Here is a 13,725-nt window from a genome sequence, read left to right as displayed (position 1 = left end):
TCAATTATAAATAATAACTACTAATTTTTATTGAGTACTTCCTATGTTCCAGGCTCTGTGCTGAACACTTTATATATATCATCTCGTTTAATACTCCTAACAAATCTGTGAGGTAGATATCAATTTCCCCATTTTACAGGTGAGAAAACTAGGGCCCAGAGAGGTTAAGCAACTTATCCAACATCACAGAAGTGGTAAGTGGCAGGGCCAGATTCAAAGCTAGATCATTTGGTTCCAAAGACTGTACAACATAGAGGCTACTGTGAGGTATTGCTCAAGAACTTGGAAATAAGATCAAACTAGTAAAAATCTACACAATGGATGAAATTAGCCATCTGAGGGAGTCAACAAAGAAATGAAAACATTACACATAAGTGACTTAAGAATTTGAAAACACACAAAACTGCAGTGGTCTAGGAATAATCTCAAGAGGACAGGATTGTAATGTAAGCAGATTTAATAAGCTGAAACAATTATCTCATACTCTGAAGAAAGGGTGACTGAACAGAAAAAGGAGAGTCAGCAAGGTAATCAGCAGCAGCTCTGTCCAGGTAAGATGCCTTAGCTAAAAACAAAGTCAATATGAGGATTTCCTTGGTCAGGTTGCCTCTAGAGTAGATAACAGTACCCCTAGCAATCTTAGGTAAGAGAAACTTAAGATCATCTACCATTCCTTGTTTTCCCTCAGTTTCCTCATCTGTAAAATAGAAAGAATAACAGTATCTATTTCATAGGTTCCTATAAGGATTCAATGAGACACTCCCTGTAAAGCACTTAGAACATGTTGTGCCTGGCATACTGTAAGAACTCAATAAATGCTAGCTAATATTATTGTTCTGATTCCATATCCCCAAGGAAACTTCTGATACCATGGCTTCCTTTGTAGCTTGCACTTAGAGAAAGAAAGCTCTGGTAGAAATGGTTAAGACATATGCACTAGAGTCAGCCAGACCTAGGTCTGAATCTTGTCTCTAACAATTAGAGTTGTTATATTGTATTGGAATCAGCACAGCACAGGGCTTTGGAATGTCAACTCTGATACTGACTTGATGGAGAATTTTGGGCAAGATGCTTCATTCGTCTGAGCCTCAGTTTCCTCCTGTTTAAACTGGAGAATAATACCTCACATGTATTTATAAGAGTGACTGGAAAAGAGTTAAGTGCATAATACAGCACAATAATCGCTGTATAAAGTACTTTATTATGAAAAGTACTGTAAATCAGTACTTTATCTTTCATTCCCTCGCTTCTCCCCCCTCCCCACTTTTTTTAGCCATATCCACATAGCTATTTCTGTGATCTTGGTTAATGTGAGTCAACCATCGAGAGATAGATCCACTTAGTGTACCAAAAATATCAGGTTTTTCATACTGTATGTCTAATGATCAGACCCTGAATCATGGTGAATTCACCAAGGCTGTATTACCTTATGGGAGCCTATCTGAGTGACCAGTTTTCCTTCTAGGTGTAATCCTTTTTACCTTACTGAACAGCTTCTGGGAAAAGCTGAGAAGCTTTGGAAAAATCCAAAAGTCATTGCTCTCTGGCTTTGGAGTGCATTACAAAATACTTTGTGTGGAGGACTTGCCATTCTAGTTCCATTTTTGGCTCATTAAAGCAAATCTGTATTCTTTGAGAATACCTTAGACAATAGGGGTTAACATGGATGCAGTGAGGGCTGGCTGTATACAGGAGAGCTGATTTGGGATTGAGAACTAATGACAAAGTTGCCTTGCAGTATGGTCTAGTCAGTAACCCATGTGAGGATTAGAGACTGCTTATCAAATGTTTAGTAGGGGGCTTGGTAGAAAGTAGGCACTCAAGAAATGATAGCTGCTATACTATGAATACTATGAGGAGTCCAGCAGTTTGAGTCCAGTACAAGAATTTGGATCACTACAAGAATAGGCCTTCATATTTGGGGGAAGAAGGGGGCGTCTAATGAAGACACCAGTGGGAACTGTGATATAATTCAAGGTGTAGAGTAACCCTCTGGTAGCCCCTCAGAAGCTCAGGTACACTGCTGCCAATCCCATTGTTAACTTCACTCTGGCCCAATTATGGCTGCATGTAGCAAATATTATGCAAGGGGTAGGTCTTCAGGATACAGTACCTGGTTTTTATCTTGTGGCCTCACTCAGGGAAAGGATGACGCTGTAGCCCTGTGGGAACAGCCTAGGCAGGCTAACTCTCACTAGAACACTAGAAAGCAGGGGAATGAAATCAATTGCCAGGAGAAGTTATGAAAGCTCCCAGGTTTCCGTGCCTGATCTGATCTCTTGCAATTTAGCTGAAAAGACAAGAGGTATCAAACAGAAGCTAGATAATCTCAAAAAGGTGCTTACTTGTTTATTTCCTTTTTTATGTCCTTTGGATCCTCTACCAGTCTGTTCTTTTCCATGCCTTTAGAAAGTGGGGGAAAAAGTGATCATGAGGAACATATAAAGCTCATATCCCTATTTTCACTTAGTTAACTACTCACCGCCTCTAAGAAGTTTGACCCTCTTAAGTTACATGCCCCTCCTCTGTGTTACACTGTAAACCTCTATCTCTGTCATTTCTATATTATATTGAATTGTTCTGTGTCCCATGTCCTCCTTTAGGGCAAAAGCTTTTTCATTGAGACAGGGTATTTAGTATATGTTTGCTGAACTAAACTGAAAACTGGCTTTAAAAATGGAAAGTTAGTTAATGCCTCTTACCTTAATAGAAGGATTCAATAGCTGGGCATTTTCCCAAGGGCACCTTGATTGACACTAGTTCATACCAACCTATATGAATACATACCCCTTTCCTGGCCCACCGACAGAAACCACCTGCATGCCAAAGGAGCCTCGGCCCCTGGAGGATCTGCTGCCAGCCCACTGGCCCACAACCATTCCGGCAATCTCTAGTTTTCCTCCTTGTGGTGGGATTGGATGGAGACCTAAAAAGAGAGGAAGAATGGCAGTAATGTATGGTAAGTGCAGGGTAGGATGAGGGGTGGAACAGAAGATCCTACAGCCACCTACTCTGCTTATTTCCATTTCTCAGTGATAAAAAGACTCCAGGATAACAACAAAGGGTCATAGTGGGAGCAAATTTAGGGAGAGGGGTTTGAGGATCTGCATACATCCACTCTAGCAAGTAGGGTGTGGATGATTCATTTTTCAACTACAGAGCCTGACACATAGAGGCATTCAGTATTTGTCGAGAGAATGAATGTCTTAAAATTTAGTTAATGGACAATTATAAGCTAAAACCTCTTTTGATCCAAATATGCATCACTACACATTGGAGGATTAGCCAAACAAGCAAACAAAACTGAAAATAATGAAACTAAACTAGCAGTAATTTATAATTGAAAAGCAAGAATAACAACAGTTGAAAACCAGAACCAATTCAAGACAACATAGCATGATATCTCCTTAAAACAGGAAATTCCAATTGTGTGTGTGTGAGCTTACAAGCACAGTAGAGCTTTGTAATTTGGCACAAAAGGAAGCCTTAATAGAATATTGAGTTCTAGTAAACATTTAATTTTAGTTTATGGAAAAAACCTAAATGTTAATAAGCCTTCACTCACTCAGCAGGTTGTTAGTAAAGAACCCTTCATTTATATGAAAGTGGAGTCTAAGGAACTAGGGTGCTAGCTACTCCTGAGAGGGCAAGGAAGACTTGCATTTGGGGATCTTATTGTGGCCTTTCAGGAGGCAGGAGGCTCCTCATTAACCACTAGTAACTGGAGACTAAGCATCACTGGGAGCTGGGACAACGGTGAGGACCTTCCGAGAACCTGGCCGTAATTAAGCCTGTCTTCTGAGATACAATAAAATCAACATGCAAAGAATGAGAGCAGGGATCTGTAAAGTCACCTTCAAGGAATGGAATGAATGGTTGCCTCCCTGGTTTGTAAGACTTGATCACTACCTGACTGAATGGGCAGTTACCAGAGCAGACATTCACACTGCTCATCTAAGCACAGCCTTGAGCTAACATCCATACTGAATTTTGTGACTAAATTTATGACAAACTTCAACTTCTAGTTTTATTTTTAAAGTGACAAGTAATAAACAACAAACACCTTCAACCATAGCAATGACACCCTCACCTGATCACAGAAGTTTGATATTTCATATTAAAATGTCTCCATTAAAATATCCTACTTCACCAGAGGACAGGTTGTTTGAATTATCAGGATCAGTATCTGGGCTACCTAAGCATGATTATCTATTTATCATTAAATCGCAGCTCAGTTGTCACCATAATTTATACATATATGTGTGTGTGCATGTGTGTGTATTTGTTTTCCCCACTAAGCTGCAATCCCCTTGAGGGCATGGACTGTGACTGTGACTTATCTCTCTCTATGCTTCTGGAAATGTGTCAGGTCTACCCCCAGAGTGGGCATGGGTGCATCAGGCTATTGTTGTCTGCTGACACTAGTCATTTAGTCTTGTTCTTCCCTCAAGCTCCTGGGTACATCTGCCTCTGGGGAATGAGTGACTTAACCAGCAACCATGAGGATTCAATTCACATGAGTTATAGTTCTCAAAAGTAATAAAGTGGCTCCTGGTTTCCCCATCAGTTACTTCATGAGTTTGGTTGATGAAAGTCAAATCCTTAGGCACCAACCACCTCTATGGCGAGTGGTCTAGGGAGTCAGGGGACTTTCTTCTGCAGGCTATACCCCTCCATCTCAATAAGCTGCTCTTCAAACTACCACGATACAGCACAGAAGGTAAATGAGATAAGGTATACGTAAAACTGCTGATTCTGTAACTGGCGATAATTACTGGATAGGTTATTATGAAATAGATTGAGGATGACAAATATTTCATTCTCAGGTACTGACCTGCAAACCCTCGGCTCCTTCCTTGAGGGGGAGGTGGCATTGAGCCCATGGCTCGGGAATAAAGTGAAACAGGGTAGAGAGAGGGCACCATGGGAGGCACAAAAGTAGGTGATGGAAGTAGAGCAGAAGGCGGTGGATGGTTCAAGTTGACTCCTTCAAGGATACTCTGTCTCATCTTTTCCACTTTGTTTGCCAGGTCAGCCTTCAAATGAGGAACAGAATAATAATAGCAGCTGCCATTTTTTTTTTTAACTTCTCCTATGTTCTAGGCACAGTATGAGGCACTCTAGGTAGAGTCTCACATGTCTGTTCCCATTAAGGGAATCAAGGCCTGTAGTTAAATGGCTCAAGGTGACACACTCACAAAAGCCTGTCTGACAGCAAAGACCCCACTCTTTGCATGACACCACACTACCATCACGCTAGTTCTGATTGAGGGCTTGTAAGACACATTGACTAGGTCCAGGAGGACAAATATAACAAGTATTTACTGATGGTCTACTACATGGCCAGCAATAGGCTACGTCATTTTTTAAGGGGGAGGTAACAGAATCAGGTAAGAGAGAAGAACAAAAACTTGACATATACAAAGCCTTTTAACCTCCCCCATACCTAGGACAATTGACCCTGACCTCTGTCCAGGATAAGTCCATGCCTCTAGTCTAGAGGTCGGCAAACTTGTTCTGAAAAGGGCCAGATCATAAATATTTTAGGGTCTGTAGGCCATATGGTGTGTGTCACAACTATTCAACTCTGCCATAAACAAATGAATGTGGCTCTGTTCCAATTAAAACTTTATTGGAATAAAAATTCCAGTTGTTGGAATTCTGGAGTAGTTTGCCAACCTCTGCTCTAGTCCCTCAGCTCATTTCCCCCAAAGAGATACAGGAGTAAGTAAGAGTTCCTTTCTCTTGCCTTCTCTCATCTTTCCCAAGGTTTTATTGCAAAAACTCCCCTGCTTCTACTCTGTCATCTACTTTACTACCCTTTTCTATTTCCAAATATAGTTTCTTTACAAAAAATATCATCACTTACAAAAGTGATTTACAGTTTTTATAAACAAGGGAAATGAAATTCTAAGAATTAGAGGAAAAGCATATAGTGTATCTGAGTATTGTACAGGGAAGAAATACCCAGAGTAAGAAAAGGAATATGAAAATATGTAGCTCATAAAAAAATTTTTCCAATGTATGATTTTATAACATATACATATCAGACTCTGTGCCTTTGGGACTATTGTTGACTATATTAGGTTAAGGTCAGGCACATTCTCCTACTTCTGCTACCTCCCTCCCCGATGTCTCTGCTCCTTTCCCCTCCCTGCCCATTCATCCCCACAGCAGATCAGAGATGGCCCTCAGCAGCTGCCTGACATGCTGGTACCTGGCCGTCACACAGCTCAACCAGGGATACTCGCTCTCGGCCTGCTTTAATTAGCTTGCTCTGGAACAGCTTGCCATCAAAGTAAATCCAGGGGCAGCAGTGCTCCCAAGGGACTGGCTGGCCACAGGCATCATTAGCAAACAGAGCTGTGTCGACTCCGCTCATAAAGAGGGCAGCAAGCTGGATCCCTCGGGCATCCAGTTTCTCAATCTGAAACCACCACAGAAGAAAAACTACTATTAAGAAATTATTGTTATCAGTTACATTTACTCTTATCCTGTCATGCTGATTATTCCAGTCAAATTTGAACATGTTGCCTTTCAATATAGACATTTGAGTGCACAAGCAGCTTCTATCCATGTCTTTCCCTGAGATGATTTGAAAGATACTCATTACAAAAAAGAAAAAAAGATATCAGCTTTAAAAGTTTAAAAGACACAAACTTGAGATACCATGATTTTGCCTGTCAAATTAGAAAAAATTTAAAAACTGAAGACCAAAAGAACACTCAATGCTGATGAGGACACAGTGAAATAAATGGGTACACTCATATATATCTGATCAGGAATGTATATTACAATTAAGCAATATGTATCAAGAATCTCAAAAATGTTCACATTTGTTGAGTCAGAAATTCTACTTTCAGGAATCTATTCTAAGGAAGTAGAGATGTGAATAAAGCTCGATGTGTAAAGATGTTAATTATAACATCACACATAACCGGGGAAAACTGGAAACCAAATGGCCAACATTATAATTAAATGATATATCTATATGATAAAATGTTATTTACTAAAATTTTTTAAGACATAAAAACTATGCGCTATGTTAAATAAGAAATACAGTATATAATTACATAAACAGTATCTCAACTATGTAAAAAATGCATGATGAAAGACTGGAAGGAACAATCAAAATGTTCATAGTGGTTACCTCAAGTTGGCGTGTTAGATAGCTTTAATAGGAAAAGGGGAAATACTAGTAGGTTCCCTCCTAGGTGTGTCTGGAGTTGGTAACTGCTCTAGGACCAAGTAGTATTACATTTACTATAAAAAGGAACCACCCACTGTTTGCTTTAGACTGTTTCATCTTTCCCTTAGTTGACCTCACTTAAATTAAGATTTTTCAAGTCATACTGGACTTGATATTCTTCTAGTTTATCCTAAGGCCTCAAAGGGCCATGGGTACTGAAGTTGGGAGAGGAGTGTCCTGAATTAATAACTAATATTTATTGAGTACTGTGTACTTAAAATATGCAAGACACTGTTCTAAGTGTTTTGCATGGACAATTTTATTTAATATCCTTATAACCCTACAGGTAAGGAGACTGAAACTGGAGAGGTTAAGTAACCAGCCCAAGGTCACACAGCTAGGAGGTAATAAAGCTAGGATTCAAACCCAAGGCAGCCTGGCTTCAGAGCCTGCCCTCTAACCTACTATGTTCTACTGCCTTCAGTTATATGGTGGATTTATTTTCTTCCTTATGCTTTTTCTAGACTTCCCTGTAACACCCAAAAAGTATCATTAAAAGGGGAGGGTGGACATTTACTCAGAGACAAAAAGAGGACACTAGGATAAGTTCCCTGTAGCGTTTCTTGCAAGAATCAGAAACCTTACCATGGTCTATGAGCCACAACTTATTTGTCTTGCACAATATCCATCTTTTCAGTTCATTCTTACCTATCAGTATGGGAGTGGTGCTGTAGGCACCTCTTGGTCTTATTAACAGACATAAACATTTGGCAAAAGTAAATCAAACATTTACTGTAGAACCTACTCTTCTCCCCAGCTCCAGGAAAAAAAAAAGACCTCAAGTAAAGCTATGAGCTCATAAATGAAAGAATTTAAATAAGGATGGATCAAATCACCTTGAGTTCTTGAAGTTGATCTGGTTCATAAAGCTGGGTAGATACTGCCTGTGCAAGGAAGGTGTCCAGCTCATGGCGATGAAGGATTCGGCCACCAGGCCATTGAACCATGTACCTAGAAAATGAAAGCATCATTATTAAGCCACAAAAGTTCATTTATTCATCTCATAAATACTTATAAAACTAAGAAACTATCATGGGCCAGACCCTAGGCTAGGTTTTGGTAATTCCAATGGAATAAAGTAAAGAATCTCTGCTTTTGGTTACTTGCAGTCTGGGTGGTAGAGGATACAGGCATGTACATCAACAATGACAGGACAGTGTGTTAAATGCCAAGATAGAAGAATGCACATGGTGCTACGAGAGCACAGAAGAGGACTATGACTGGAAGAGTAAAGGAGGACATCCTGAAAAAAAAGTCCTCAGGAGCTGAGTTCCAAAGGGTCTATAGAACTTAGTGAGGCAAAAGGTGGGGAAAGGATATTCTAGGTTGAGGGAGTAGTATGTGTGAAGGCATGGAGGTATGTAGTTCAGATGACATACCAGGTTCCACAGTGCTGGATCCAAGCAGGTTTGCAGTGACAGGAGGTGAGATTAGAAACTAGGCCAGACTATGGAAAACAGCATGGAGGTTCCTCAAAAAATTAGAAATAGAACTACTATATATGATCCAGCAATCTACTTCTGGGAATATATCCAAAGGAAATGAAAACACTAACTCAAAGAGACATCTGCACCCCCATGTTCACAGCAGCATTATTCACAATAGCCAAGACATGGAAACAACCTAAGTGTCCATCAATGGATGAATGGATAAAGACGTGGTATATATACAATGGAATATTCATCCATAAACGAGGAAATCCTACCATTTGCAACATGGATGGGCCTTGAAGGCATTATGGTAAGTGAAATAAGTCAGACAGAGAAAGACAAATATTGCATGATCTCATTTATATGTGGAATCTAATTTTAAAAACACACTAAACTCATTTAAAAAAGAGATTAGGTGGCTGGCCCCATGGCCAAGTGGTTAAGTTCACGTGCTTTGCTGCGGCGGCCCGGGGTTTTGCTGGTTCGAATCCTGGGCGCGGACATGGAACCGCTCGTCAGGCCACGTTGAGGCAGCGTCCCACATGCCACAACTAGAAGGACCTGAAACTAAGATATACAACTATGTACTGGGGGGATTTGGGAAGATAAAGCAGAAAAAGAAAAAAAAAAGATTGGCAACAGTTGTTAGCTCAGGTGCCAATCTTTAAAAAACAAAAATAAATAAAAAATAAAAAAGAGATCAGATTTGTGGTTACCAGAGGCGGAGGGTGAGGGGAGGGGAAATTGAAGGAAAGTGGTCAAAAGGTATAAACTTCCAGTTATAAGATAAGTAAGTACTAGGGATGTAATGTACACCACGATGACTATAGTTAACACTGCTGTATGATATATAGGAAAGTTGTTAAGAGAGTAGATCCTAAGAGTTCTCATCACAAGGAGAATATTTTTTCTCTTCTTTTTATTGTATCTACATGAGATGAAGGATGTTAACTAAACCTATTGTGGTAATCATTTCAAAATATATGTAAATCAAACCATCATGCTGTATGCCTTAAACTTGTATGGTGATGTATGTCAATTATTTCTCAATAAAATTGGGGGGGAAAAGTAGGCCAGATCATGAAGGGTCTCAAAAAACAGTATTAAGGAATTTGGACCTTCATCCTGAAAATATAAGAAGACACTTAAGGATTGCCAGCAGGAGAGTGATATTGACTGGTTTGATACTGACTGGCTCGGAGGGTAAGAGACAAGAGGCATGGATACTAGTTGGGAGGCAACTGCAGCAATCTGTGGCTGAAGAGGTCTGAACAAAGGCATAGGCTGAGGGTTTGGAGAGGGCCAGAGGACAAAGACAAGAGCTAGTAAGGAGATAAATCCATAGGATTTGGTCATGGATTTTATGGGAAGGGGGTAAATAAAAGGGAAGTCTAAGATTCCTAGAATTCTCACTTGGGCAAATGTCTGGATGATGGGGCCATTCCCCAAGATAGGAAATCCAGTAATTAAATAAGTACTTGTTGATGAATATTTGATTTGAATTTCATGAGCTGAATATGCTCTACTGTTCTAGGCACCAAGAATACAGAAAGAAGAAGAGAGAAAGAGAGGAAAAAAATCCAAATACAGGGGCCAGCCCAGTGGCACAGCAGTTAAATTTGCACGTTCTGCTTCAGCGGCCCTGGGTTCGCCAGGTTTGGATCCCGGGTGCGGACCTATGCACCGCCTGTCAAGCCATGCTGTGGCAGGCGTCCCACATATAAAGTAGAGGAAGATGGGCACAGATGTTAGCTCAGGGCCAGTTTTCCTCAGCAAAAAAGAGGAGGATTGGTGGCAGATGTTAGCTCAGGGTTAATCTTCTTTAAAAAAAATTAATTAATTAAAAAAATACAAATACATCAGTACAAAGTCTGTGTCCTTAGCTCCCTGAGGACCCACAAGACAATGATCATTCATAAGTATTGGAGCTGTGTGAGACTTCAGAAATATGGCATTTAAAGCAAGGGCTGGTGTCTTCTGAGTGGCACATGGGATAGGTTCCTGGGGCCTCTGGCCTAATTACTACTGCCATGGGGTGGTATGGTACCCTGGAAAGAGCCTGGGCTCTGCAGCCAGACAGCCTGGCTTCGAGTTTCTAACCTGCTGTTCCTCATTTGGAATGATCGCAACAATGCCGGCAACCCTACCACCATTACTCTTTCTTCAAGTTCAAACTGTTCTTTCTCTGAACTCCAGGATGGTTCTGGGATTGCAGGACAAGCTAACAAGCCCTGTTGCTTCTTTAGGAACTGAATTCTAAATAACTGGGCTTCCAGGAGAGATCTTCCTGCGCCACACAAAACTTACCTTTGCCCAGAACAATTTCTACCCTCTTCCCTGCCCACACATTCTCCACTTAGAAAATTTATTCATACTTTATAATCTATTTAATACTTTTTGATGCTATACTATGTAGTGCATAATTCATAGCTTATACCTTCTACTAATATAAAATATTTTCATTTGTCCTCCTTAATGTTTTTTTTTTTGCCTTGAGGAATACATTATCTTTTAATATTGTTTCTTTCTTTTGATTTGTAGTTCCTTGATTTACCTTTGCCCAGTCTTTTATTTTTCATCTTATTTTGTTGGCAAAATGTGAAGCAAAAATAAAAGAAAATAAACATGCAATTACAGACTTTAATATCCTACCATCAAGCTATGACACGTAAAACATACCTAAAATACATTTAAAGTCACAGAAGATTTGACTAATACAATAAATAAGGTTCCAATGTTTGACTGATTTTGTACAAAGAAAACATATTCTTTTCAAGAGCCCATGTGAGTTCCTATGAAGTTTAGGACCTTGTTTGTACTTGTCAATTGTCTTGTTATTATTCTTATTTCTTATGAACTGTCTAGGATAGTACATGGCATAGAGTAGGTATTGGTAAATATTTATTGAGGGACTGACTGAATGCATCAGTCAGGTCATGCCAGAAAAACCAAAACCCAAAAAATCTCAACAAAAATCCTCCAAAGGAGAATTGTACCAGTCACATCTTGACCATTACGAAAGAAAAAGTAAAGTAAAGGAACTCTTAAAGGAGTCAAGTGTGGGAGACAGGCAGGCTCACAGAAAGACTAATACAATAGGAGGAATGTGATTTTACAAATTGAACAGATTGTTCTGGGTGCTCTAAGGAGAGAGTGACTAAATTTTACCTGGGAGAATCAGAGAAGGCCTCACAGAGGAGGGAACATTTAATTTTCTAGGGATTTGAGTTTTTTGTTTAGTTTGGTTTATACTTTAATGTTAATTTGCAATTTTTCAAGTCTCTCTAACCTTAGTATGGTGCATGGCATAATGGGTGCTCAATAAATGTTTGCTGAAAAAAATGAGTCAATGTCAGGATATTCAAAAGAAAATGCTACTTCCATCTTTTGGCCAGCATTGCTATTCAATCAGCCTTGAATGAATCATGAGACAGAAAGTATAGGGTTCAAAGAGTCAGAGGAGTGAAAGAGACATAAACGAGACAGCAAGAAATACTAATTATTAAATGGCCAATATACAATGATGCTCATCATGTGCTATTATTTGAATTATATGATTCCAACAGGTATTTTCTCTGGAAAAACTACAGCATTACTAATTTCCCAAGGAAGTTCCTCAATCTCAATGACAAAATGACATCTTATTACTATTAGTAGTATTTACATTATTATACATACTATATACAAGGATTATTTATTACATTATAATATATGCAGCAACTAAAAGTTACTCATAGGAATAACATTTATTAAATGCTTTTTGTATTCTAGATACTGTGCCAAGAACTTTATATACATAGAATGTGGTAGCAAAGAATACAGATTTGGAGTCTCACATACTTGGTTCCAATCTAGGTTCCACTATTTCTTTTCTACGTGACTCTGAGCAAATGCCTTAAACTCTAGAGGCTTTAGTCACTCATCTCTAAAATGGGGAGAATACCACCCTCATCTCAAAAGGTGTAATAAGTAAAGGATAAAATGTGTGTAAAAAAACTTAGCATAGTGCCTGGCACAGCAGCACTCCTGGTTACCATTCATAACTGAGCCAATTATGGTATAATCCTCCCTTTACTATTTGGCGAAGCCTCCATATCATATATTAAATTCTCATATATACAAGGATCTGTTTCTACCCTATTTATTCCACGTTTATTTCTCATGTCATTACCATACTGACTTAAATTTTAAGTATGTTTTAATATTTGGGAGTATCCCCTTTTATTCTATTTCTTTTAATTTTAAGTAACATTTATGATTTTATTCTGATTACAAAACTCAAGTTTATTCTCATTCAGAAAATGTAAAAAAGCAAAAAAAGTATAAAGAAAATGAAACATAAAAACTGAAATAATTTTCACTCTTCCCATTCAGATATAACCACCATTAAGATTGTTACAATTTTGACTTCTTTCTTCCTAGCATCTCAAATCTCAATTTTTCTTTCATACTATATATAGAATATTGTATCCTGCTTTTTTCACTCAACATTATACTATGAGAACTTCTCATTCATTGACTACTTTTTCAAAACATGATTTTTAATAACTGCATATTCATCATGTGAGTGTATCAATTTACTTAAACATTCCTGTGATATTGGAAACTTATACTGTTCATACTTTTTCTTGTATTATAAATAATACTACAAAGATTATTTATTCTCTTGGGATAGATTCTTAGAAGTAGAATTATTATGTCAAAGGTTATGTCCATTTTAAAGGTCCTCAATACATATTGGAAAAGTGTTTTCCAGACCAATTTATCCTATCTTACAGCAGTGTGTCAGCATGGATTATCATTAATCTTTTATGATTTAATAGGCAAAAAAAAAAAGTCTCTTGCCACTTAAATTTCTGTCTCTTTGATTGCTAATGATGAAGTTGCATATTTTTTCCAAACACTTATTTACTTCTATGACTGGTCTATGTCTATCATAGACATATCAGGTAATTTGCTTGTTCTGTCTATAGCTCCTTCTCAGATAATCTAAAGCCTTATCTTTATAATAGTGACAGCTATTTGGACACAGGGTGGACAGCTGAG

General features: G+C 38.7%; 1 protein-coding gene across 1 annotated transcript in view; it reads right to left on the bottom strand.

Annotated features, from left to right (window-relative positions):
- The window catches only part of FAM120C (family with sequence similarity 120 member C), a 99,734-nt gene that overhangs the window by 5,666 nt on the left and 80,343 nt on the right, over window positions 1-13,725 (bottom strand). The window contains exons 11-15 of the mRNA XM_070605484.1: window positions 8,086-8,200; window positions 6,218-6,427; window positions 4,835-5,036; window positions 2,788-2,926; window positions 2,346-2,403 (exon numbers count right to left, since the gene is read on the bottom strand). Coding sequence (XP_070461585.1) covers window positions 2,346-2,403; window positions 2,788-2,926; window positions 4,835-5,036; window positions 6,218-6,427; window positions 8,086-8,200 — 724 coding nt within the window. The remainder of the gene's footprint in view (window positions 1-2,345; window positions 2,404-2,787; window positions 2,927-4,834; window positions 5,037-6,217; window positions 6,428-8,085; window positions 8,201-13,725) is intronic.

This window comes from Equus przewalskii, chromosome X (assembly GCF_037783145.1).
Source record: "Equus przewalskii isolate Varuska chromosome X, EquPr2, whole genome shotgun sequence".
NCBI lineage: Eukaryota > Metazoa > Chordata > Mammalia > Perissodactyla > Equidae > Equus > Equus przewalskii.
The sequence above is the reverse complement of the archived record's forward strand: the minus strand, read 5'-3'. Positions and strand labels throughout refer to the sequence as shown.